Here is a 27765-nt window from a genome sequence, read left to right on the forward strand (position 1 = left end):
GGGAGTTGGGCCTCTTGCTATGTCTACTCCTATCTGGCCAGATACTGTACTGCTGGGATGGGTTTTGAAGAACCAGTAGGGGGCACTACTCTCCTCTCCTTGGTCTAAGTAGCACACAATACACCCACAAATGATACAGTTCTTCAAAGAGATGTTCAACCAGTGGAGGCTGGTGGGACGAGCTATAGGAGTGGTCGGGCTCATTGTAATGGCTGGAATGGAATTAATGGAATGGTATCAAACACATTAAAACATATGGAAACCACACGTTTGACTCCGTTCCATTTATTCCATTCCAGCCATTTCAATGTGCCCGTCCTCCTATAGCTCCTCCCAACAGCCTCCACTGTGTTCAACCAATGCTCAAGTGCTTCACTAAGTTGTTGTTGTTGGGTTGTTGTTGTTTTTTACACGCATTTGTGTACTGCACTTTCTGTAAAATTCTTTGTCTGAATTCACCTTTCCTTTCCTGAGAACACGTTTTGATATCATTTTGTTGAAGGGTTGTTAAAAGAGAAAATGTTTAATGTAATTCTAGGAAGAGAGGACCAAACATCACCTAATTCACTGTATGTGCAGAGAAAGAAAGCTCTACCTCATTCCTCTGAGTGTATTGGACTGTATCACAGCTCCTCTGAAGATGGGCAAAAACAAGTGTTTTGTTCTCCACTTGACAATAAAATAACACAGTAATCTTAAAACACTCTTGTGTCAGTATAATTGCTGCAACATTAAACACGTGGTTGCTATATATCGGCTATTGAGGAAACATATGAAGAAAAGGCAATCACAGGTCATTCCTCTGCAAATTAGATATTGACTGGTTTATGAACAGTTTGTTATGATAGAGATAGTGTTTTTCACAGTTGTGCTCTTTTAGAAACAGAAACACATTTTGTCTGCATTTTATTTTACAACAAAAATACAACGTTGACAACCCAATTAACTTTCAAATTCTCAAAAATGTGCTGTGTCAAATATAATGGATAATCAAGATGTGGTTGTCCCACTGGCTATCCTAAGTTGAATGCACCAATTTGTATGTCGCTCTGGATAAGAGCGTCTGCTAAATGACTTGAATGTAAATGTAATAATAAAATAAACCATAGAGCATCCAACATATAATCAATATAAATTAATAGGCACATTAATAAAAAACTTTAGTCCAAACGGTATGGTCCCTCAGTGTACCATTGACTGAGTGGTTGTGTAGTCCACAGACTTATAGTCATAATGATCAGCCATTCTTTCTGACTGGCAGTCACCACAATACGAACACACTCAATGTCAAAGGCAATCTTGTGGTCCACGTCTTGAACCACAATGTTGCCATATTTAAACTCCCCTAAAGTGATGTAGGAAGAACACTGCCTTCCTCTCTTTGTCCCCACCAGCTTCTCTCCTACTTCCAGAGCTCCATGGTGCAGGATATCGTTCTGACGATCTTCCGTTCCTGTCACGATTTTGATTTTGCTTATTTTAGTTGATTTGTTAAAGACGATGACAAAGAAGTCTCCGGTAGAAGGGGGTTTCCCCCAAAAGTATTCGTCCACACTGCTGTAAGCCTTGGTGGTGTCATAGTTTTCAAATACATTAATGCTTGTGTACAGGCTGGCAGGAGGGTTGTCAGGGATATCAATGGAGTCTTCTTCAAAGTCATCATCCTTCAACTTGTTCTCTGCCCCCTTATATGAGGAGTAGTGGCCCATGTGCTGGAACAAGGAGGGCTTGAAGCGTATCACGTCTTTCTGGGCAAGTAGGTCCCGGAAGTGAATGAGGAGCCAGTCACAGGGCATTTCCTGGTAGAACATGAGCAGGAAGTGGGCCAGGCGCGGCAGGTCTCTTGAGTGGTAGAGCTTCCCTATGTAGCCAAGCTTGGAGAACTCCAGCATCACCCAGTAGGAGCCTTCCCTGGAGGTGACCACCTTCTTCAGGGATGTCAGAAAGTTCCGTGAGCAGCGCACATCGTCCTCCAGCATCATGTAGAAATCAGAGAGGTTGGTGCAGAAGTTGAGGAGAAAGGCGTAGTCCACATTCTGCTTGGAACGGAAGCGTACCCTGTCATCTGGGTCATTGTAGTTCCTTTTTAGCCCAACCAGTGATGGATAGTACTCCTCAGGGGCATGGATCACCAGGAGACGCCCAGCGATGATGTGGTGGGCAAACTTCCTGGAGATGTCCTGCACCAGGTTTTCACACCAGGCCAGGTCAAAGTCCGCCAGGTGGACCACCACCACAATCTCTTTCAGCTCCTCATAACTGGACTGGTCAAAAATGGATTTGATCGTCTCCATAAGGTAATTCCCTCTTTTTCTTTTCACAGATGACAACCCAATGGTTAGATATTCTAGAAACAAAAACATTGATATGATTATACATAAAATAAAATAAAGACAAATAAATGACTTTCAGGATGAAATACATTTGTATCTACATACAGTGGGGGAAAAAAGTATTTAGTCAGCCACCAATTGTGCAAGTTCTCCCACTTAAAAAGATGAGAGAGGCCTGTAATTTTCATCATAGGTACACGTCAACTATGACAGACAAAATGAGATTTATTTTCTCCAGAAAATCACATTGTAGGATTTTTAATGAATTTATTTGCAAATTATGGTGGAAAATAAGTATTTGGTCAATAACAAAAGTTTCTCAATACTTTGTTATATACCCTTTGTTGGCAATGACACAGGTCAAACATTTTCTGTAAGTCTTCACAAGGTTTTCACACACTGTTGCTGGTATTTTGGCCCATTCCTCCATGCAGATCTCCTCTAGAGCAGTGATGTTTTGGGGCTGTCGCTGGGCAACACGGACTTTCAACTCCCTCCAAAGATTTTCTATGGGGTTGAGATCTGGAGACTGGCTAGGCCACTCCAGGACCTTGAAATGCTTCTTACGAAGCCACTCCTTCGTTGCCGGGCGGTGTGTTTGGGATCATTGTCATGCTGAAAGACCCAGCCACATTTCATCTTCAATGCCCTTGCTGATGGAAGGAGGTTTTCACTCAAAATCTCACGATACATGGCCCCATTCATTCTTTCCTTTACACGGATCAGTCGTCCTGGTCCCTTTGCAGAAAAACAGCCCCAAAGCATGATGTTTCCACCCCCATGCTTCACAGTAGGTATGGTGTTCTTTGGATGCAACTCAGCATTATTTGTCCTCAAAACACGACGAGTTGAGTTTTTACCAAAAAGTTATATTTTGGTTTCATCTGACCATATGACATTCTCCCAATCCTCTTCTGGATCATCCAAATGCACTCTAGAAAACTTCAGATGGGCCTGGACATGTACTGGCTTAAGCAGGGGGACACGTCTGGCACTGCAAGATTTGAGTCCCTGGCGGCGTAGTGTGTTACTGATGGTAGGCTTTGTTACTTTGGTCCCAGCTCTCTGCAGGTCATTCACTAGGTCCCCCCGTGTGGTTCTGGGATTTTTGCTCACCATTCTTGTGATCATTTTGACCCCACGGGGTGAGATCTTGCGTGGAGCCCCAGATCGAGGGAGATTATCAGTGGTCTTGTATTTCTTCCATTTCCTAATAATTGCTCCCACAGTTGATTTCTTCAAACCAAGCTGCTTACCTATTGCAGATTCAGTCTTCCCAGCCTGGTGCAGGTCTACAATTGTGTTTCTGGTGTCCTTTGACAGCTCTTTGGTCTTGGCCATAGTGGAGTTTGGAGTGTGACTGTTTGAGGTTGTGGACAGGTGTCTTTTATACTGATAACAAGTTCAAACAGGTGCCATTAATACAGGTAACGAGTGGAGGACAGAGGAGCCTCTTAAAGAAGAAGTTACAGGTCTGTGAGAGCCAGAAATCTTGCTTGTTTGTAGGTGACCAAATACTTATTTTCCACCATAATTTGCAAATAAATTCATTAAAGATCCTACAATGTGATTTTCTGGATTTTTTTTTCTCATTTTGTCTGTCATAGTTGACGTGTACCTATGATGAAAATTACAGGCCTCTCTCATCTTTTTAAGTGGGAGAAGTTGTACAATTGGTGGCTGACTAAATACTTTTTTCCCCCACTGTATCTACAGGTATATTAAAAGGTATATTTACTCTTTCGGGGCAGTGGGGTCCCAGCGAGGTAACGATATGTGACGTTTATGGTTCCAGAGAAATTAGTGAGGTCTCTGAAGGTGTGAACATATCTCTCAGAGTTTGAAGGTTGCATTGATGTCTCTCTCAGCGGTCTTTTACCCGCCTCCTAAAAAACGACAGCATTGTTACTCAAATGTAAAATACAAATATGACATCATAGGAAGGAAGATCCAAAGACAGCCTACCAACATGTATCCATCCTCCATGTAGAGATTGAGGAAGAGTAGACAGGTGATCAGGACCCCCAGGAAGGGGATGGTGGAGCGTTTACGGAAACACATCTTGTCCAGGGACTTCCACACCAGCCTCATGATGGTGACACTCACTAGAGGAAGAGAAACGACAACATTAAAACAGAGCCAAATCAGTTAAAGCAAAGGATATCATTGATGCACACCGATTTCCTGTAGAGCTCACTGGAAGATTTGTATTTAATCCCCTAAAGCAAATTGTTTGAAAAAATTCGCAAAATACTGTCTGTGTACGCAGGCGAATTCGATCTACATCCCCCAAAGTCAATCCAGTTTTGTTGAATGTACAGTATGTCTGTGCGAGTGTGTATACTGTGTACACAGAACTGCCTTTACCATGTTTGTTGATGTGCTTGTTTGAAGTCAGCAGTGCACGTATGCATATGTAAGGTATGTACAGTGGGGAGAACAAGTATTTGATACACTGCCGATTTTGCAGGTTTTCCTACTTACAAAGCGTGTAGAGGTCTGTAATTTTTATCATAGGTACACTTCAACTGTGAGAGACGGAATCTAAAACAAAAATCCAGAAAATCACATTGTATGATTTTTAAGTAATTAATTTGCATTTTATTGCATGACATAAGTATTTGATACATCAGAAAAGCAGAGCTTAATATTTGGTACAGAAACCTTTGTTTGCAATTACAGAGATCATAGGTTTCCTGTAGGTCTTGACCAGGTTTGCACACACTGCAGCAGGGATTTTGGCCCACTCCTCCATACAGACCTTCTCCAGATCCTTCAGGTTTCGGGGCTGTCGCTGGGCAATACGGACTTTCAGCTCCCCTCCAAAGATTTTCTATTGGGTTCAGGTCTGGAGACTGGCTAGGCCACTCCAGGACCTTGAGATGCTTCTTACGGAGCCACTCCTTAGTTGCCCTGGCTGTGTGTTTCGGGTCGTTGTCATGCTGGAAGACCCAGCCACGACCCATCTTCAATGCTCTTACTGAGGGAAGGAGGTTGTTGGTCAAGATCTCGCGATACATGGCCCCATCCATCCTCCCCTCAATACGGTGCAGTCGTCCTGTCCCCTTTGCAGAAAAGCATCCCCAAAGAATGATGTTTCCACCTCCATACTTCACGGTTGGGATGGTGTTCTTGGGGTTGTACTCATCCTTCTTCTTCCTCCAAACACGGCGAGTGGAGTTTAGACCAAAAAGCTATATTTTTGTCTCATCAGACCACATGACCTTCTCCCATTCCTCCTCTGGATCATCCAGATGGTCATTGGCAAACTTCAGACGGCCTGGACATGCGCTGGCTTGAGCAGGGGGACCTTGCGTGCGCTGCAGGATTTTAATCCATGACGGCGTAGTGTGTTACTAATGGTTTTGTTTGAGACTGTGGTCCCAGCTCTCTTCGGGTCATTGACCAGGTCCTGCCGTGTAGTTCTGGGCTGATCCCTCACCTTCCTCATGATCATTGATGCCCCACGAGGTGAGATCTTGCATGGAGCCCCAGACCGAGGGTGATTGACCGTCATCTTGAACTTCTTCCATTTTCTAATAATTGCGCCAACAGTTGTTGCCTTCTCACCAAGCTGCTTGCCTATTGTCCTGTAGCCCATCCCAGCCTTGTGCAGGTCTACAATTTTATCCCTGATGTCCTTACACAGCTCTCTGGTCTTGGCCATTGTGGAGAGGTTGGAGTCTGTTTGATTGAGTGTGTGGACAGGTGTCTTTTATACAGGTAACGAGTTCAAACAGGTGCAGTTAATACAGGCAATGAGTGGAGAACAGGAGGGCTTCTTAAAGAAAAAACTAACAGGTCTGTGAGAGCCGGAATTCTTACTGGTTGGTAGGTGATCAAATACTTATGTCATGCAATAAAATGCAAATTAATTACTTAAAAATCATACAATGTGATTTTCTGGATTTTTGTTGTAGATTCCGTCTCTCACAGTTGAAGTGTACCTATGATAAAAATTACAGACCTCTACATGCTTTGTAAGTAGGAAAACCTGCAAAATCGGCAGTGTATCAAATACTTGTTCTCCCCACTGTACAGTTGAAGTCAGAAGTTTACATACACCTTAGCCAAATACATTTAAACTCAGTTTTTCACAATTCCTGACATTTAATCCTAGTAAAGATTCCCTGTCTTAGGTCAGTTAGGATCACCACTTTATTTTAAGAATGTGAAATGTCAGAATAATAGTAGAGAAAATGAATTATTTCAGCTTTCATTTATTTCATCAAATTCCCAGTGGGTCAGAATTTTATATACACTCAATTAGTATTTGGTAGCATTGCCTTTAAATTGTTTAACTTGGGTCTAACGTTTCAGGTAGCCTTCCACAAGCTTCCCACAATAAGTTGGGTGAATTTTGGCCCATTCCTCCTGACAGAGCTGGTGTAACTGAGTCAGGTTTGTAGGCCTGCTTGCTCGCACACGCTTTTTCAGTTCTGCCCACACATTTTCTATAGGATTGAGGTCAGGGCTTTGTGATGGCCACTCCAATACCTTGACTTTGTTGTCCTTAAGCCATTTTGTCACAACTTTGGTCATTGTCCATTTGGAAGACCCATTTGCGACAAAGCTTTAACTTCCTGACTGATGTCTTGATATGTTGCTTCAATATATCCACATAATTTTCCTTCCTCATGATGCCATCTATTTTGTGAAGTGCACCAGTCCCTCCTGCAGCAAATCACCCCCACAGCACGATGCTGCCACCCCCGTGCTTCACGGTTGTGATGGTGTTCTTTGGCTTGCAAGTAACCCCCTTTTTCCTCCAAACATAACGATGGTCATTATGGCCAAACAGTTCTATTTTCGTTTCATCAGACCAGAGGACATTTCTCCAAAAAGTACGATCTTTGTCCCCATGTGCAGTTGCAAACCGTAGTCTGGCTTTTTTATGGCGGTATTGGAGTAGTGGCTTCTTCCTTGCTGAGCGGCCTTGCAGGTTATGTCGATATAGGACTCGTTTTACTGTGGATATAGATACTTTTGTACCTGTTTCCTCCAGCATCTTCACAAGGTTCACAAGGCTGTTGTTCTGGGATTGATTTGCACTTTCGCACCAAAGTACATTAATTTTTAGGAGACAGAACGCGTCTCCTTCCTGAGCGGTATGACGGCTGCGTGGTCCCATGGTGTTTATACTTGCGTACTATTGTTTGTACAGATGAACGTGGTACCTTCAGGCGTTTGGAAATTGCTCCCAAGGATGAACCAGACTTGTGGAGGTCTACAATTTCTTTTCTGAGGTCTTAGCTGATTTCTTTTGATTTTCCCATGACGTCAAGCAAAGAGGCACTGACTTTGAAGGTAGGCCTTGAAATACATCCACAGGTACACCTTCAATTGACTAAAATTATGTCAATTAGCCTATCAGAAGCTTCTAAAGCCATGACATACTTTTCTGGAATTTTCCAAGCTGTTTAAAGGCACAGTCAACTTAGTGTATGTAAACTTCTGACCCACTGGAATTGTGATACAGTGAATTATAAATTATAAACTTACACACACTTGTACAGTGTGTTGTACGGCCCTCCATCTCCAGCCCTCCCCAGTGGGCCTCTGGTGGAGCGCTAATCTGGGTCAAAGTGCAAGCTGCTGAGAAGGGCCTGAGAGAGGCTCGCTCACACATGAATCATTCCTCCCGCCTCCCGTCCTCATTACGCTCGCCACTGATGGAACCACAAAGCCTTTCATGTTTCCTTCTGATCTTAAAGGTAAATATCCAGAGAGCTTTCACTCTGGAAGCAGCCTGGATCAAAATCCTTATTCAATAGGAGCATATTGTTCCCCTATAGCACAGAAGTAAGAGAGAGGTTGGTGTACCTGGAAGTGTTGCTGAGAGACTTGCACTATATTTGTATCAATATGAGGTGTGCTATTGCAGGGTTCTCTGATTGCAAATTAACATTTTATGTCATGTATAAACAGCCTCTGAGATGGATTTATGTTGACAGGAATGAATTGATTGTACTCTGCCCATAAAAAACATATTATTGAAGAGGTGAACATTTTCTTTACAGACAGATAACTGGTCTCTTTTCAGCGTGTGCCTGGCACTGCCTGCACACCAGCCGAGTTCCACCCTTGGCTCACTTCCTAACAATTTCCAAGCTTCCTGTAAAATGAATATGAATATGCATCGCTGTTCAAGTGAATCCATTTGCAAGACAGAATGATAATGAAGAGAAAGTCCTTTCATAAAAGCCAATTCATTTTATGTGAAACGGCTGCTCAATGCGGCTAATGAGATGCCATTTTAATAAGCGGGTGTGTTGTACAACAAAGCCATTTGGTAAACACTGCTGTTCATTTGTTTGATGACAACATACAGGTATCATGCAGCCTAGCTTTCTGCATCAGCCAACTTGTTGTTGCCTTGTCAAACATGGGGACCAGTGAGTCGAGTTTAAAGTTCTCCAAGCTTTGTACCGGCCTCTTCAAATATTAATGCCCAACACTGTGTGTTCAGTCTTCAGCACATTAAGTTAATGTAGGCTATCCCTCGCCACTGATACAGTGGGGGCTGAAGCACTGCAACCAGCCAGGCACAAAATAGCTTCACTGCTCTTAAACCTACAATTTCATCAAATCCATCACTAAAAATTATACTACAAATGACAGTCACATTTACCCTGTAACAATGACAAGTAGCCAATACATGACACCATGTGACACCAATCTCTTCAACCAGCCCAGTCAGCTACTTGATCTATGAGGCCCTTACTGGATGTATGATGACTGCGTTATTGTCCATAGTCTTAAAATATTCAACCTATGATCATAAAATAGGATAATGTTGTACATAAAGCTACGCCATTTATTCACTCAGCTGTAGCAGTCACATCTCTCTCCTTCCAAATGGCAGTGATGCTGAATGTGTTTACGGTGTCATTGAGTGTCCTCTCACCCCCCTCAGTGCTGCTGGGCTCTGACTGGGGAGTCCATTTTGTCACCTTGTGTCATTCTGCCTTAGATTGGACATGTATGGAGGATTATTGCCTTGTGTGTGATGATGGGCACTGAGCCTGGCCTGGCCTGCTCTTTCGCTCATCTTGTTTGTGTGGGCTGTCAAAGCTCCGCTGGAGGAAGGAGAAATCGATTATCTGGGTTATGGGTGTTAGTGGACATTTCAGTTTGTTTTATTGTGTCTCGGGGAAAGCATCCATAACGTCACTAATAATAATAGCAATGACTATTGAGACAACAAAGAAGATGAAATAGGGAAGGAAGATGGAGTACTTCTTCCAAATGATATGGATATATCCATCAGACATGCACACAGGTATGAGGAGCTGCAAATGCAGCTGAGATTGTCTGGCCAATATGTACGTAACCATATTCATTAAAACCTCTTAGATATAAGGTCCCCTTTCTGTAATCGGTTCCGACCGTCATTTTTGCTTAGAAATCGACCTGTGGACACCGTAGATCAAAATTGAGCGAAAGCCCTGGTTCCCACGGACACAGTAATGTTTTTTCTGAACCTGTGTGACATAGTATGTCAAATCTGAAACCACTTGAAGCTGGGATGTCCCTACTACCATTTCATTCGCTCTTCCGACTGTCTATCAACTCCTGGCTCCTACATCTCAGCCACTGACAAAGCATATGCCTGTAATCGTTACATCGTAGCGCAGCAGGAGAGAGTGTTTTCATCAGGGTAGCGCATTCAGAGATTTATAGCATCTCAAATCATTCATAGATTTTAAACAAAAAAACACTTTCTGTTTGTGATACACAGAGATGAAAGGTGAGTTCCTACCGAGTTCAGGAAGCCAAGCTAGAGCTCTGTGAGACGTTCACAGCAACGGGGGAAGACGTTTTGACCAAAAGAGACCTTTAGAAAATATGTACATTTCCTCTAACACTAAACATACAAATATGTATTTTACAGTTATAAGGAAGGTGAAATCTTACAGTTAGTGGTTTTATAATTTTATTATACTATATTTAGAAAGTATATAAGTCATTTCAAGCCTTATTCATACGGTTTTGTTGAATAGGAAATACATCATATAAAATATTTCGTATATTCATATTTTTTTATCATATTTGTACTGTGTACTTGAGCTTGTCCTCAAAAGTGACTACATCTCAGCATTTAAATTATTTTTTAATCATTTCTTTGAGTATGCAGCATTACTAGTTATTGTTTATTGCCCCCTCATAATAAATAATTACTACATAGATGACATTTTAGATTACATTTAGTTACATTTAACTGGTTAATTACATCATCTCTGTTTTTATCTCATGCTGTTCCACTTGAATGTTTCCAGTGCAACTGTTGATATTTGATGTCAGATTAAATGTCAGTTCCTAGGGCTGATCACTTGGCTACTCTACATTATTTTACAGATTGTAAAATCTAGAATCTAGAACTAGTGGAGCAGTGGATCCATCCAGACCCCTGTGTTTCTACACAGGGAGAGAGTTAGTGAACAGTGCAGTTCCACTGGGCACAAACTGGTTGAATCATCATTGTTTCAACGTAATTTGTTAAGTATTGTGACGTGGAATCTATATAGAAAATACATTGGATTTGCAAAAAGTCATCAGCGTAAACTGTTTTTTTTTGTTGGGTGAAATTCCAACCACAGAATTATGTCATCATGGTAACCAATTTTCAACATAGACAAACCTTGTATAAAATATATTGAATTTGTACCTTTGAAACAACGTCAGATCTTCAACGATATATCAACTAGCAGAAAAAAAAACTATAGGCTGGGCAACACCTCCTACTGGAGATTTGACCTATCTACAGCTGTCCATTTGGTCTCCAATCCAGGGTTTTAACCAAGCCCTGTTTAGCTTTGATATTTGTCACTGACTACTACCAATGTGCTTTCGTGACAAAGATTATTAAGAAATCTCTTAATAACCAAATAGATTTACTGTTGCTATCAAAGTCATTCCAAAGGTTTAACAGAGCAAATTAAATCTAACCATACTCTATAAGTCATATATCATCAATGATACTGTTTAGGCCTATATAGCATTTGCGAACTCATCAACAGCTATTGTTTCAATTCAACCCAGGGTTCAACTAAAAATAGGCAATACATATAGGCCTAGGGTTTCAAGCTTTGGTTGATGTCAAATTTTATCTTCAAGTTAAAGGAAAAGTCCACCCAAAAACTATCTTTTGGTATTTGTTTTATTACTACATTGTTGACACAGTCCCAAAATGTTTTGCTTTTCACCAATCAAGTTTTCAAGATATGTAACTTTCAAAACAGAAATCATCCCCGTATGATGCATTTTGCATCATAAAATGCTGCGTTTGCATCATATGATGCAAAATGCATCATACAGGGATTATGTCTGCATTTTGAAAGTTACATATCTTGAAAACTTAATTGCTGACAAGCAAAACATTTTGTGACTATGTCAACAATGGACTAATGAAACAAATACCAAAATATAGTTTTGGGGTGGAATTCTCCTTTAATAATGAATATGTTGGATTCATGTCTCCATTTCAACTAAAATCTAAGTTAAAGAATAGGAGTAAATCAAATCAAACTTTATTAAAAGTGCATTTAAAGTTTGATTTGATTTGATGTAGTCCTATTCTTTAACTTAGATTTTTGGTTAAGATGGAGACGTGAATGCAATATATCAATTATACATTTGTAGACAAACTGGAATTAAAGTCACACTAAGTCAGTGGCACAAAATATACAACTCCTTCAAATGTTGATATTTTGTTGCATTGACAACCAAACACAATTCAATATCACTTTTGCAAATACAGTAAATAGCCTATTAACTTGTCAACCAGTTATCAAATGATATGTTGGATTCACATCTCCAACTAAACCAAAATGTAAAAAAAAAAAAACTGAAATATAACATTTACATAATTATTCAGACCCTTTACTCAGTACTTTGTTGAAGCACCTTTGGCAGTGATTACAAGCTTGAGTCTTCTTGGATATGAAGTCTACAAGCTTGGCACACCTGTATTTGGGGAGTTTCTCCTGTTCTTCTCTGCAGATCCTTTCAAGCTCTGTCAGGTTGGATGGGGAGCGTTGCTGCACAGCTATTTTCAGATCTCTCCAGAGATGTTAGATAGGGTTCAAGTCAGGGCTCTGGCTGGGCCACTCAAAGACATTCAGAGACTTGTTCCAAAGCCACTCTTGCATTGTCTTGCCTGTGTGCTTAGGGTCATTGTCCTGTTGGAAGGTGAACCTTCGCCCCAGTCTGAGTTCCTGAGCGCTCTGGAGTGGGTTTTCATCAAGGATATCTCTGTACTTTGCTCCGTTCATCTTTCCCTCGATCCTGACTAGTCTCCCTGCCGCTGAAAAACATCCCCACAGCATGATGCTGCCACCACCATGCTCCACCGTAGGGATGGTGCCAGGTTACCTCCAGACTTGACGCTTGGCATTCAGGCTAAAGAGTTCAATCTTGGTTTCATCAGACCAGAGAATCTTGTTTCTCATGGTCTGAGTCCTTTAGTCCAAGCGGGCTGTCATGTGCCTTTTACTGATGAGTGGCTTCCGTCTGGCCACTACCATAAAGGCCTGATTGGTGGAGTGCTGCAGAGATGGTTGTCCTTCTAGAAAGTTATCCTATCTCCACAGAGGAACTCTGGAGCTCCTTCAGAGTGACCAATAGGGGTTCTTGGTCACCTCCCTGACCAAGGCCCTTCTCCACCGATTGCTCAGATTGGCCAGGTGGCCAGATCTAGGAAGAGTCTTGGTGGTTCCAAACTTCTTCCATTTAAGAATGATGGAGGCCACTGTGTTATTGGGGACCTTCAATGCTGCAGAAATTTTTTGGTACCCTTCCCCAGATCTGTGCCTCGACACAATCCTGTCTTGGAGCTCTACGGACAATTCCTTCGACCTCATGGCTTGGTTTTTGCTCTGACATGCACTGTCAACTGTGGGAACTTATATAGACAGGTGTGTGCCTTTTCGAATCATGTGTAATCAATTGAATTTACTACAGGAGGACTCCAATCAAGTTGTAGAAATATCTCAAGAATGATCAATGGAAACAGGACGCACCTGAGCTCAATTTCGAGACTCATCGCAAAGGGTCTGAGTACTTATGTAAATAAGGTCTTTCAGTTTTTTATTTTTAATACATTTGCAAACATTTCTAAAAACATGTTTTGCTTTGTCATTATGGGGTATTGTGTGTAGATTGATGAGGAAACATTTTTATTTAATCCAATTTAGAATAAGGCTGTAACGTAACAAAATGTGGAAAAAGTCAAGAGGTCTGAATACTTTCCGAATGCACTGTACATCTCCTTTAAATGTTGGTATTTGGTTGCATTGTCAACCTAACACAATTCAATATGACTTTTGTAATACAGTAAATAGCCTAAAGTTAAGGCTATCTTACAAACTAATGTAACAACCTTAAAATGAGTAACTCATCCATGACCACATTTTGAGGTTACTGTAACTATAAAAGTCGTATTATGTAATCATAGAAAGCATGCATGTTCAAGATAGCATGCAAAGGTCGCAAGTCTGAGGAGATCTTCACAATATAAATATCTGTCAGAATCTCCAACAGCATTGATCACTTGCACTATGTACTTTTAATGTAATCTCAACTGCCATCCAGGTCATTTGGTTGTGATATTAGATGAAGCACAGTGATAACACATTAAGTTGTTGTATAAATATAAAATGTTTGTATTCCCAATTTGGTTGTGCTTTTAAATGGTTGAAAGCATACAGTGGCTTGCGAAAGTATTCACCCCACTTGGCATTTTTCCTATTATGTTGCCTTACAACCTTGAATTAAAATGGATTTTTGGGGAGTTTGTATCATTTGATTTACAAAACATGCCTACCACTTTGAAGATGCAAAATATGTTTTGTTGTGAAATAAACAAGAAATAAGACCAGAAAACAGAAAACTTGAGCGTGCATAACTATTCACCCCCCCACCCCACCCCCAAAGTCAATACTTTGTAGAGCCACCTTTTGCAGCAATTACAACTGCAAGTCTCTTGGGGTATGTCTCTGTAAGCTTGGCACATCTAGCCACTGGGATTTTTGCCCACTCTTCAAGGCAAAAATGCTCCAGCTCCTTCAAGTTGTATGGGTTCCGCTGGTGTACAGATTCTCAATTGGATTGAGGTCTGGGCTTTGACTAGGCCATTCCAAGACATTTAAATGTTTCCCCTTAAACCACTCGAGTGTTGCTTTAGCAGTATGCTTAGGGACATTGTCCTGCTGGAAGGTGAACCTCCGTCCCAGTCTCAAATCTCTGGAAGACTGAAACAGGTTTCCCTCAAGAATTTCCCTGTATTTAGCGCCATCCATCATTCCTTCAATTCTGACCAGTTTCCCAGTCCCTGCCAATGAACTTTGTATCCTGGCGCCGACGAAGATGGCGGCCTCGCAACTAGCTCTTAGGAAACTTTGCAGTATTTTGTTTTTTATGTATTATTTTTTACATTATTAGCTCAGAAAGTGTTTTGCATCATTACATACAGCCAGGAAAAACTATTGGATATCAGAGCGGCGGAAACTCACCAGCATTACGACCAGGAATACAACTTTCCCGAAGCAGATCCTTTGTTTGCTCTCCCCAGGGCAACTTAACTGATTCCAGCGGCTGACCCAAAACATCGACGGCGGAGGAGAGGCACTCGGAGCGGCCTGCTGGTTCAACTTAGGAGGCGCGCACACCACCCACTGCTACCAAGTATACTACTCGCTAATGTTCAGTCTTTGGTTAACAAGGTCGACGAACTACGGGCAAGGATTTCTTTCCAGAGAGACATCAAGGCCTGTAACATACTCTGTTTCATGGCTCTCTTGGGATATTCTGTCGAAATTGATCCAGCCAGATGGGTTCTCAGTTCATCGCGCAGACAGGAACAAATATCTCTCCGGGAAGCAGAAGGGCGGAGGTGTGTGTTTCATGATTAACGACTCATGGTGTAATTGTAGTAACATACAGGAACGAGTCCTTCTGTTCACTTGACCTATAATATCTCACAACCGTATTATCTCCCAAGATAATTTTCTTCCGTTATATCCCCCCTCAAGCCGATACCACGACGGCCCTCAAAGAACTTCACTGGACCTTATGCAAACTGGAAACCACATATCCTGAGGCTGCATTTATTATAGCCGGGGATTTTAACAAAGCAAATTTAAGGACTAGGCTCCTGAAGTTCTATCAACATATCGACTGTTGTACTCGCGCTGCCAAAATCCTCGACCTTTGCTATTCGAACTTCCGGGATGGTTATAAGGCCCTCCCCCGCTCTACTTTCGGCAAATCTGACCACGACTCCATTTTGCTTCTCCCTTCCTATAGGCAGAAACTCAAACAGGAAGTACCCGTGCTAAGGACTATTCAACGCTGGTCTGACCAATCGGAATCCACGCTTCAAGATTGTTTTGATCACGCGGACTGGGATATGTTCCGGGGAGCTTTCGAAAATAATTTAGACGAATACACTGAAACGGTGACTGAGTTTATCAGGAAGTGTATAGGTGATGTTGTGCCCACTGTGACTATTAAAACCTACCCTAACCAGAAACCGTGGATAGATGCCAGCTTTTTTTGCAAATCTGAAAGCGCGAACCACCACTTTCAACCATGGCAAGGTGACTGGGAATATGGCAGAATACAAACAGTATAGCTACTCACTCCGCAAGGCAATTAAACTGGCAAAACATCAGTATAGAGACAAAGTGGAGTCGCAATTCAACAGCTCAGACACGAGACGTATGTGGCAGGGTCTACAGACAATCACGGACTACAAAAGGAAAACCAGCCATGTCGCCGACACCAACGTCTCGCTTCCAGACAAGCTAAACACCTTCTTCGCCCGCTTTGAGGATAACACAGTGCCACTGACGAGGCCCACTACCAAGGACTGTGGCCTCTCCTTCTCCATGGCCGACGTGATTAAGACATTTAAGCATGTTAACCCCCACAAGGCTGCTGGCCCAGACGGTATCCCTAGCCGCATCCTCAGAGCATGCCCAGACCAGCTGGCTGGTGTGTTTATGGACATATTCAATCTATCCCTTTCCCAGTCTGCTGTTCCCACATGCTTCAAGATGGCCACCATTGTTCCTGTACCCAAGAAAGCAAAGGTAACTGAACTAAATGACTATCGCCCTGTAGCACTCACCTCTGTCATCATGAAGTGCTTTGAAATCATATCACCTCTACCTTACCTGTCACCCTAGACCCACTTCAATTTTCTTGCCGCCCTAATAGATCCACAGACTATGCAATCGCCATCACACTGCACACTGCCCTATCCCATCTGGACAAGAGGAATACCTATGTAAGAATGCTGTTCATTGACTATAGCTCAGCATTCAACACCATAGTACCCTCCAAGCTCATCATTAAGCTCGAGGCCCTGGGTCTGAACCCCGCCCTGTGCAACTGGGTCCTGGACTTCCTGACGGGCCGCCCCCAGGTGGTGAAGGTAGGAAACAACATCTCCACTTCGCTGATCCTCAACACTGGGGCCCCACAAGGGTGCATGCTCAGCCCCCTCCTGTACTCCCTGTTCACCCATGACTGCGTGGCCAAGCACGCCTCCAACTCAATCATCAAGTTTGCAGACGACACAACAGTAGTAGGCTTGATTACCAACAATGACGAGACCGCCTACAGGGAGGAGGTGAGGGCTCTGGGAGTGTGGTGCCAGGAAAATAACCTCTCACTCAACATCAACAAAATAAAGGAGATGATCGTGGACTTCAGGAAACAGCAGAGGGTGCACACCCCTATCCACATCGACAGGACCGCAGTGGAGAAGGTGGAAAGCTTCAAGTTCCTTGGCGTATACATCACTGACAAACTGAAATGGTCCACCCACGCAGACAGTGTGGTGAAGAAGGCGCAACAGAGCCTCTTCAACCTCAGGAGGCTGAAGAAATTCGGCTTAGCACCTAAAACCCTCACAAACTTTTACAGATGCACAATTGAGAGCATCCTGTCGGGCTGTATCACCGCCTGGTATGGCAACTGCACCGCCCGCAACCGCAGGGCTCTCCAGAGGGTGGTGCGGTCTGCCCAACGCATTACCGGGGGCAAACTACCCACCCTCCAAGACACATACAGCACCCGATGTCACAGGAAGGCCAAAAAGATCATCAAGGACATCAACCACCCGAGCCACTGCCTGTTCACCCCGCTATCATCCAGAAGGCGAGGTCAGTACAAGTGCATCAAAGCTGGGACCGAGAGAATGAAAAACAGCTTCTATCTCAAGGCCATCAGACTTTTAAATAGCCATCACTAGCACATTAGAGGCTACTGCTGCCTATTGAAATCACTGGCCACTTTAAGAAATGGAACACTAGTCACTTTAATAATGTTTACATATCTTGCACTACTCATCTCATATGTATATACTGTATTCTATTCTATAATTGTAAGGGAGCGGGGTTTGGCTGGGTCTAGACAGAGTCTGACACTTCCCCGATCTACAGAGAGGGGGAGTCATCAGACTCGATCTGGTTCACCTGAGTTCTGAGCACACCTGTCAGTAATTAGTGTAGGATATAAGGTGTGCTCAGAAGTTCAGTCGGTGCGAGGTATTGTTCCATTGTGACTTGCTAAGCGTTTTGTTCCGAGAGAGAGAGAGAGTTTGTTGTTTTTGATTACCCGTGTATCCGACCTGTGCCTTGTTGTTTGACTCCCCGAATTGCTTAATCCTCTGCTTGTCTATCCCAGTGATTACCGTACTCTGATCCTGTGCCTGTGCCCTCGACTACGACTACGCCCGCTCCCTTGGTACCTCTGCCTGTCTCTGCCTGGCACGGTTTTGACCACAGCTCGCACGACCACGATTAAGCTATTCCCTTGTCTGTACTCAAATAAAGCATCGCAATTCTGCGATTGGATCTTACCACTCTGTCCGAGTATTCATTACAGAATACCTCGCCATTACCATGGATCCAGCGGAATTACAGAGGTGATGGGAGATACAGGAGAAACGGATGGATGAACTCCTACAGCTACTCAACGCTGGTGCGGCTGAAGGCACCACCCCGAGCACGGTCAGTCCTCGTCATGCACCTCCGATTTCTCTACCGACAAGGTACGACGGGGAACCTGGCAAATGTCAGGGGTTTCTACTCCAGACGTCCCTGTATATGTCGTATAATCATACTATGTTTCCCGATGACCGTAGCAGGGTGGATTTCATGATTTCTCTGCTAATGGGAAGAGCACTGGATTGGGCTACTGCGCTTTGGGCAGCTGAGGTCCCCGAGTTGAATGCGGAAGTTCAGTTTAAGAGACTGTTCCAAGAGGTGTTCGACCACCCAGTATCTGGGCGTAGTGTGGGAGACCAACTATGCGAACTTCAGCAGGGCCGTCGCACAGCAGCCGACTACGCTTTAGAGTTCCGTACTATAGCAGCCGGTAGCGGATGGAGCGAGACTGCTTTGCTCACTGTTTTCCGAAGAGGGCTGCGCAAAGACGTACAGACTGAGTTGGCTTGTCGAGGAGATATCACTGCGCTACATGAGTTTATCAAAATAGCCATCTCTATTGATAATCTTATAGTGCAACACAAGGTATCCACAGTCCGGGAGCCCTCGGTCACTGGTCCTACGCAATCGTCAGAGCGGAGGAGAGAAGCTGAGGAGGAACCTATGCAACTGGGACGGTCACCTCTACAAGGTTCGGTGAGACAACAACGTCGGCAAGACGGACTATGCCTGTATTGTGGTCAGTCGGGTCATTTCGTTCGTCAATGTCCGGTACGACCAAACCGTAACCCAGGATATCGCCTCGGAACTGCCAAACCGGTGAGTGAGACTCAAGTGTTCAACATTACATCTAAACAAATGTATGTGCCAGTTACCTTATCTGTCGGAGAGAAAGTGCGCAGGTTGGAGGGTCTTATTGATTCCGGAGCGGCTGCCAGTTTTCTGGATATGGGTCTCGCTGAGGAATTGGGAGTTCAACTTATCCCAATTCAACCTCCCCTGCGAGTCAACGCGCTAGACGGTGAGCCCATGGGCACTGGGTTCATTACGCACCGTACAGAGGTAATCAAGTTACAAGTGGGCTCCATACACCATGAGGACATCATTTTGTTCGTCATCTCCGCTCCACGGGAGCCGCTAGTTCTCGGCCACCCCTGGCTCGTCACTCATGATCCGGTCATCTCCTGGAAATCTGGCGATATCACTGCTTGGAGTGAGGTATGTAGGGCAGAGTGTCTCAAGTTACCTTGCAAAACGTCTACTGTGGAGGATGCGCAGGGTGCGGTGTCTACTGTTGTTCCACCAGAATACCAGGATTACGCGCAGGTGTTCTCCAAGGAGAGGGCTACCGTGTTACCACCTCATCGGGCCTGGGACTGCGCGATTGATCTGCTATCCGGGGCTACACCTCCTTGTGGAAGAATCTACCCGTTGTCACAGCCGGAACGAGAATCGATGAGCAAGTATATTGATGAGGCGCTACAGCAAGGGGCCATTCGCCCATCTACGTCTCCCGCCGCATCCAGTTTTTTCTTCGTGAAGAAAAAAGATGGCGGACTGCGTCCTTGTATAGACTATCGAGGGTTGAACGATATTACCATAAAAAAACGTTACCCTCTTCCTTTGATCCCAGCAGCCCTCGAGCAGGTGGGGCAGGCCTCTATCTACAGTAAACTGGACCTCAGGAGTGTGTACAATCTGGTGCGCATTAGAGAAGGGGATGAATGGAAGACCGCCTTCATCACACATCGAGGACACTATGAATATTGTGTCATGCCCTATGGACTTACCAACGCGCTCTCAGTATTCCAGGCGTTCATGAATGACATTTTCAGGGACATGATTGATCGCTTTGTTATAGTGTACATTGATGACATCCTAATCTATTCTAACTCTCTGAGGGAACATGTGTCCCATGTACGACAGGTTCTGGATCGGCTCCTACACCATTCTCTGTTCGTGAAGGCAGAAAAGAGTGAATTCCATGTCACTACGATTTCCTTCCTTGGGGTCATACTCACTCCCGACGGGGTTAAACTGGATGAATCCAAGGTACAAGCGGTACAAGACTGGCCTCAACCCCAGACGGTGAAAGAGCTCCAGAGATTCTTAGGGTTTGCCAATTACTATAGACGGTTCGTGCGTAATTTCAGCACCACCGCAGCTCCCCTGTCGGCGATGACCAGCTACAAGGGTCGCGGTCTGAACTGGACGGAGGGGGCAGTGCGTGCGTTTGAGACGTTGAAACAACGCTTTACCACCGCTCCTATTTTGTGTCAGCCGGACCCTACCTTGCCGTTTATCGTGGAAGTGGACGCCTCGGAGGTTGGAGTTGGAGCCGTGCTATCCCAGCGCCAAGGTGAGCCGCCTAAAACACGACCCTGTGCTTTTTTTTCTAAGAAGCTGAATTCGGCCGAGCAGAACTACGATGTGGGAAATCGGGAATTACTGGCGGTGAAGTTAGCACTGGAGGAATGGAGACATTGGCTGGAGGGAGCAGATCATCCGTTTCAAGTGCTCACGGACCACCGCAACCTGGAGTATCTTCACAGTGCTAAACGACTGAACTCCCGACAGGCAAGGTGGTCTTTATTCTTCAACCGTTTCCGATTCACTGTCTCTTATATCCCTGGGTCCAAGAATGGTAAGGCGGACGCGCTTTCCCGACGGTTCGAGCGCGCGGAAAGACCCGTGGAACCAGAACCTATCCTTCCCATGAGTTGCCGTGCTGGTCCTGTGAGGTGGGCCATCGATGACACTATTCAGGAGAGCCTACAAGCGGAACCAGCCCCTCCTGAGACCCCGGTGTCTAAGGTGTTTGTACCAGCTCCGCTTCGACCTCAACTGATGGAATGGTGCCACACGTCGCTGGGATCTGGTCATTCCGGAATCACTCGAACTACACGACTCATAAGCCGAAAATACTGGTGGGATTCCCTCACAGATGACGTCAGAGACTATGTATTATCCTGCCCAGTATGTGCACAGTCCAAGGCGCCTCGTGCACTACCGGAGGGTAAGCTGATGCCATTGTCAACTCCTCAACGACCCTGGTCACACATTGCTATGGACTTTGTTACCGATCTACCAGAATCAGAGGGCCATACTGTAATTCTCGTGGTCATCGATCGATTCTCCAAGATGTGCCGGTTAGTACCCATGACCCGTTTAGCTAACGCCACTCAGATGGCGGAGACTATGTTTAACCAGGTGTTCCGGCAGTTTGGTGTTCCGGAGGATATTGTTTCCGACCGGGGACCCCAGTTTGTATCCCGGGTATGGAAGGCCTTCTGCGAACGCTTGGGCATCTCGGTGAGCCTCACCTCCGGATATCATCCCCAGGCTAATGGGCAGACAGAACGGCTCAACCAGGAAATTGGGAAATATCTACGGCAACAATGTTCGCGGCAGCCGCAAGAGTGGAGCCGATTCCTGCCTTGGGTAGAGTATGCTCAGAACTCTCTCATTCACACCTCCCTACGTCTAACGCCCTTCCAGTGTGTTCTAGGGTATCAACCACCCCTGTTCCCGTGGGATACCGCACCCGGGATGGTACCGGCTGTGGACGAGTGGTTCCGTCGGAGTGCGCAGGTCTGGGAGACGGCCCATCAACATCTCAGTCAGGCTTCACAACAGCAAAAAACCTACGCCGACCGACGCCGGAGACCTACTCCCACTTATCAACCCGGGCAACGAGTGTGGCTGTCTACCCGAGACCTGCGGTTCCGACGGCGCTGCAAGAAGCTCCAACCCAGGTACATCGGGCCTTTCAAGGTACTGAGACATATTAACCCTGTCACCTACCGTCTGTTACTCCCTCGACACTACAGGATAAACCCTACGTTCCACGTCTCCCTGTTGAAACCTGTCCACTATAGCCCGATGTACCCCCCCATCGCTCAACAACCTACTACACCACCTTTGGAGGATGAACAGGACACCACCTATACAGTCCACGAGATACTGAAGTCAAGACGGAGACGAGGGGGCATCGAATATCTCGTGGACTGGGAGGGGTATGGACCTGAGGAACGGTCCTGGATCCCTGCTAAGGACATACTGGATCCCGCTCTCAAGGCCACCTTCCACGCTGAACACCCAGATCATCCAGGACCCCGACCCAGAGGAAGACCACCCGGTAGAGGTAGAAGGCCGTCAGGAGCCGGCCCTGGGGAGGGGGATACTGTAAGAGAGCAGGGTTTGGCTGGGTCTAGACAGAGTCTGACACTTCCCCGATCTACAGAGAGGGGGAGTCATCAGACTCGATCTGGTTCACCTGAGTTCTGAGCACACCTGTCAGTAATTAGTGTAGGATATAAGGTGTGCTCAGAAGTTCAGTCGGTGCGAAGTATTGTTCCATTGTGACTTGCTAAGCGTTTTGTTCCGAGAGAGAGAGAGAGTTTGTTGTTTTTGATTACCCGTGTATCCGACCTGTGCCTTGTTGTTTGACTCCCCGAATTGCTTAATCCTCTGCTTGTCTATCCCAGTGATTACCGTACTCTGATCCTGTGCCTGTGCCCTCGACTACGACTACGCCCGCTCCCTTGGTACCTCTGCCTGTCTCTGCCTGGCACGGTTTTGACCACAGCTCGCACGACCACGATTAAGCTATTCCCTTGTCTGTACTCAAATAAAGCATCGCAATTCTGCGATTGGATCTTACCACTCTGTCCGAGTATTCATTACAATAATATTCTACTGTATCTTAGTCCATGCCACTCTGTCATTGCTTGTCCATATATGTATTCTTAAATCCCATTACTTACTAGTTTTGTGTGTATTGTGGATATGTTGTGAAATTGTTAGATATTACTTGTTAGATATTACTGCACTGTCGGAGCTAGAAGCACAAGCATTTCGCTACACCCGCTATAACATCTGCTAAACACGTGTATGTGACAAATAACATTTGATTTGATGAAAAACATCCCCACAGCATGATGCTGCCACCACCATGCTTCACTGTGGTGAAAACATCGCGTTTTCCTTGATGGCCAAAAAGCTCAATTTTAGTCTCATCTGACCAGAGTACCTTCTTCCATATGTTTGGGGAGTCTCCCACATGCCTTTTGGCGAACACCAAAACGTGTTTGCTTATTTTTTTCTTTAAGCAATGGCTTTTTTTCTGGCCACTCTTCCGTAAAGCCCAGCTCTGTGGAGTGTACGGCTTAAAGTGGTCCTATGGACAGATCCTCCAATCTCCGCTGTGGAGCTTTGCAGCTCCTTCAGGGTTATCTTTGGTCTCTATGTTGCCTCTCTGATTAATGCCCTCCTTGCCTGGTCCGTGAGTTTTGGTGGGCGGCTCTCGCTTGGCAGGTGTATGTTGTGGTGCCATATTCTTTCAATTTTTAAATAATGGATTTAATGGTGCTCCGTGGGATGTTCAAAGTTTCTGATATTTTTTTATAACCCAACCCTGATCTGTACTTCTCCACAACTTTGTCCCTGACCTGTATGGAGAGCTCCTTGGTCTTCATGGTGCCGCTTGCTTGGTGGTGCCCCTTGCTTAGTGGTGTTGCAGACTCTGGGGCCTTTCAGAACAGGTGTATATATACTGAGATCATGTGACAGATCATGTGACACTTAGATTGCACACAGGTGGACTTTATTTAACTAATTATGTGACTTTTGAAGGTAATTGGTTGCACCAGATCTTATTTAGGGAATTCATAGCAAAGGGGGTGAATACACATTTCACTTCACCAATTTGGACTATTTTGTGTATGTCCATTACATGAAATCCAAATAAAAATCCATTAAAATTACAGGTTGTAATGCAACAAAATAGGAAAAACGCCAAAGGGGATGAATACTTTTGCAAGGCACAGTAGTGATAACACATTGGGAATTCAACAAACTTCTGGCTGTCTTTTTGAGTGGGTTATTAAAGGTTGAAATCTCATTGATCAACGTGTCAACCAAAAATTACCCACATTTCTACAGTACGTTGAAATGACATGGTGTGCCCAGTGTTTTTGTTTGTTTTGTTTACTCAATTGTTTATCTCGGCAACCAGAACCAAATTGCTCAATTGTTTATGTATTTGTCTCATGAATCATCCATTGGCCCAATAAGCATCGATGGGAGGTGATTCCTATCTTGGCATGTGGGGGGGGGGGGGGTACACTACTCACAACACATTTGACTGAGGTCACTGCTCAGTCTGGTCTCCAGCGCAGATATAATCAATTCCCTATTATTGCATTATTCCAGTTGTTGGAGGCCCTGGGCGATCAGGCTGTGGAATATGATATTGCTGGAGACTTTCCCAGCGTGATGACTTTCTGTCAGCGGTGCACCAGAGGGGGGATTGGGAACTATCCAGCTAGTCTGAGTCCCATTTCCAATGACGAATTGCCCTCTTGTGACAAGTCAACAATGCCCTGAGGGACCATACTTGCCATAGATCATTCTGGAGACATGACAATGTGTGTTGTTGCACAAACACCAAGAAGAGAATAAGGGGTGATATCAGACTGCGGGAAAAGCAGTTATTTTGATTTCAAATGATATTACATGTGAGAGAATGGCTGTAGATACAACAGGGAAGAACATTATTAGGTAGGATATTATTACAGATGAAGATGACCACTTTTGCTAAGTACAGCACATTTACATTGATGTGAACACTGAAACGTTGTGTAATGTGCCCTGCCCGTGTCCAATAAAACCTGTATTCACAAGCCTAGTGTCTTGTAACCACCTCACTTCCCTCCCTTACACTACCTAGTAGTAAAATTCACTGGACATGTTTTGTTAGTGTTTACAACTCGAAATAATACCAATAACAATCACTGCAGTCTTGAGGTGAACATTTCAGGAGATAGTAGAAGATTCAAGGATGCAGTAAACAGGCCTGGATTAGATGTTGGTCTCCATAGTGACCACCAGAGTAATGGTAAGGTAGCATCAATAAGAGGGTCCTGCAGGGTTGATCTCAGTGGTATAGCTAAAGGAAAAAACTATGTAATGACTGATAAACATCGTTATATACAATTGTTTCCAACAGGCAGTGTTGATTAATGACACATGGGGTTGGTGACAACAGACCCAACTCTCTCTATTGGAGCTGGGTAGTAAGGCTGCAGGGGGGGGTGCTCTAGACCACAGTGACACTGTGGCTCAGCTGACAGGAGGGGTGAACATGTCATCTTTCCAGGGAACCTATGAACAGACAGAATGACAGACAGATTTGACAGACTGAGGGATGTGAAGGGATGTCGTAGCAGAAGTATCTGAGTTGGGTTCAGGATCAGGATCAAGTTCAGGGACAGGATCAGGTTCAGGATCAGGATCAGGATCAAGTTCAGGGACAGGATCAGGTTCAGGATCAGGATCAGGATCAAGTTCAGGGACAGGATCAGGTTCAGGATCAGGATCAGGATCAGGTTCAGGATCAGGGACAGGATCAGGTTCAGGATCAGGATCAGGATCAGGATCAATATCAGGGACAGGATCAGGTTCAGGATCAGGATCAAGTTCAGGGACAGGATCAGGATCAGGAGCAGAGTGTGTCAGGCAGCAGCAGTTATTGGTAGAACACTGATGAAGGGGTGATATTCCCCCTACTACTTGTCCTGTACCACAGAACGCGCACTGTCTGCTTTGCCATTACAAACACAGCTTGGGTGGAACTAAGTGTGGAAAACACAATCACCTTTTATTCTACTAGGATTACTTGTAGGAAGGGCTGCCAAATAGTTCTGCAGAGAATGATGAGGTAACCTAATGGCCAACTCTGCTAAAACGACACCAACAACTAGCTGGCACTGAACAGCCAGACTCAACTAACCTGAGTAATTCTATCATGGCAGGTATCACATACACAGACGAAATCTCACTTAACAAGAATCCCTTTCTTTTCAACCCAACTGTCTATCGAGGGGCATTGAATCTTAATACAGCCTGTCTGTCTAATTCCCAGTCTGCTCCTCTGCAGACCAGTCTAATGAGAGGCCAGTACTACCACATAGATTTCCCCCAAGACCACTGGATTACTAATTCACTACAGGCGGTTGGAAAGTCTACCCCTGTTCTCACCAAATCAATTCTAATTGGTTTCTTTCGGTCGATAATCTGCTCATTGCTCTGCTATTTAAGTCTGAATGCAGCTCAATGCATCAATCTACAGGTTATGTGGTTAAATCAAATGTATAACAGTCGTATAACCTTGTAACAATGTGGGGAAAGTGTGGGGTGTTATAAGTGAACAGGGCTATGGTTGCCTCTGTGTGCCTCTTAAAAGGTTCACCCACAGGTTCACCCACAGGTTCACCCATTGATTCACCCACTGGTTCACCCACAGGTTCACTCACTGGTTCACCCACAGGTTCACCCACTGGTTCACCCACAGGTTCACCCACAAATTCACCCACTGGTTCACCCACAAATTCACCCACTGGTTCACACATTGGTTCACCCACAGGTTCACCTACAGGTTCACCCACAGGTTCCCCCATTGGTTCACCCACAGGTTCACCCACTGGTTCACCCACAGGTTCACCCTGTTTAAAACAGCAGCACTCAGATGAATAAGAGCATCACTGAAAGGCCAGACAGGGGATGGGAGTCCACAGACAGACAACATGTAGACTGTCTGGGACATGGTTTTGTTCCTATTTAGACATCACATCAGAGATGTGTGATTCCCCCAGACCATATAGCATATAGGAGATGCAGCCCGTCTAGCACTCAAAAAGCTCAGTCAGTGATGATTTCAGAGAATGTGTGAATAAATGCTATGAGTCAGACGTATATACCTCCAGCTAAGACAAAGCTGCAATGTTGGAGATTGTCCACGTAAGCAGAAAAGAGAAACATGCCATACATATGCTAGCTCCCTGTGATGTTGTGACAAGGGAATGTGTAATTTATGTGATAACGACTGTTTATGAGAGCGCTAAGCCAAGGCATTGATGGGCTCTGCGATGCTGGAGAGAGGCCAGACAATAAAGCGCAGTCAGGATCAGTAGAGCTGGTCTCCACTGACCCTCTGCAGTCAGGATCAGTAGAGCTGGTCTATACTGACTCTCTGCAGTCAGGATCAGTAGAGCTGGTCTGTCTCCACTGACTCTCTGCAGTCAGGATCAGTAGAGCTGGTCTCCACTGACTCTCTGCAGTCAGGATCAGTAGACCTGGTCTGTCTCCACTGACTCTCTGCAGTCAGGATCAGTAGAGCTGGTCTGTCTCCACTGACTCTCTGCAGTCAGGATCAGTAGAGCTGGTCTCCACTGACTCTCTGCAGTCAGGATCAGTAGAGCTGGTCTATACTGACTCTCTGCAGTCAGGATCAGTAGAGCTGGTCTCCACTGACTCTCTGCATTGTTGGATGCTTCGCTCCCTGGGAGTCTTGCTATGTTATCAGTGATCATCAAAGGCACTGTCAAGAAAATGTGAAACTGGGGCTTCCAGAGACTGAAACTGGGGCTTCCAGAGCTGAAACTGGGGCTTCCAGAGGCTGAAACTGGGGCTTCCAG

The 27765-nt window shown here is 44.8% G+C and overlaps 1 protein-coding gene across 2 annotated transcripts in view; it reads right to left on the reverse strand.

Annotated features, from left to right (window-relative positions):
• Positions 1-937: 937 nt before the first annotated feature.
• Positions 938-27765, reverse strand: part of LOC121531288 (alpha-1,3-mannosyl-glycoprotein 4-beta-N-acetylglucosaminyltransferase C-like) — a 35008-nt gene continuing 8180 nt past the window's right edge. For both annotated transcript variants that reach the window (XM_041836528.2, XM_041836527.2), the window contains exons 4-6: positions 4299-4438; positions 4072-4219; positions 938-2347 (exon numbers count right to left, since the gene is read on the reverse strand). In XM_041836528.2, coding sequence (XP_041692462.2) covers positions 1161-2347; positions 4072-4219; positions 4299-4424 — 1461 coding nt within the window. In that variant the 5' untranslated portion in view covers positions 4425-4438 and the 3' untranslated portion in view covers positions 938-1160. The remainder of the gene's footprint in view (positions 2348-4071; positions 4220-4298; positions 4439-27765) is intronic.

This window comes from Coregonus clupeaformis, chromosome 19 (assembly GCF_020615455.1).
Source record: "Coregonus clupeaformis isolate EN_2021a chromosome 19, ASM2061545v1, whole genome shotgun sequence".
NCBI lineage: Eukaryota > Metazoa > Chordata > Actinopteri > Salmoniformes > Salmonidae > Coregonus > Coregonus clupeaformis.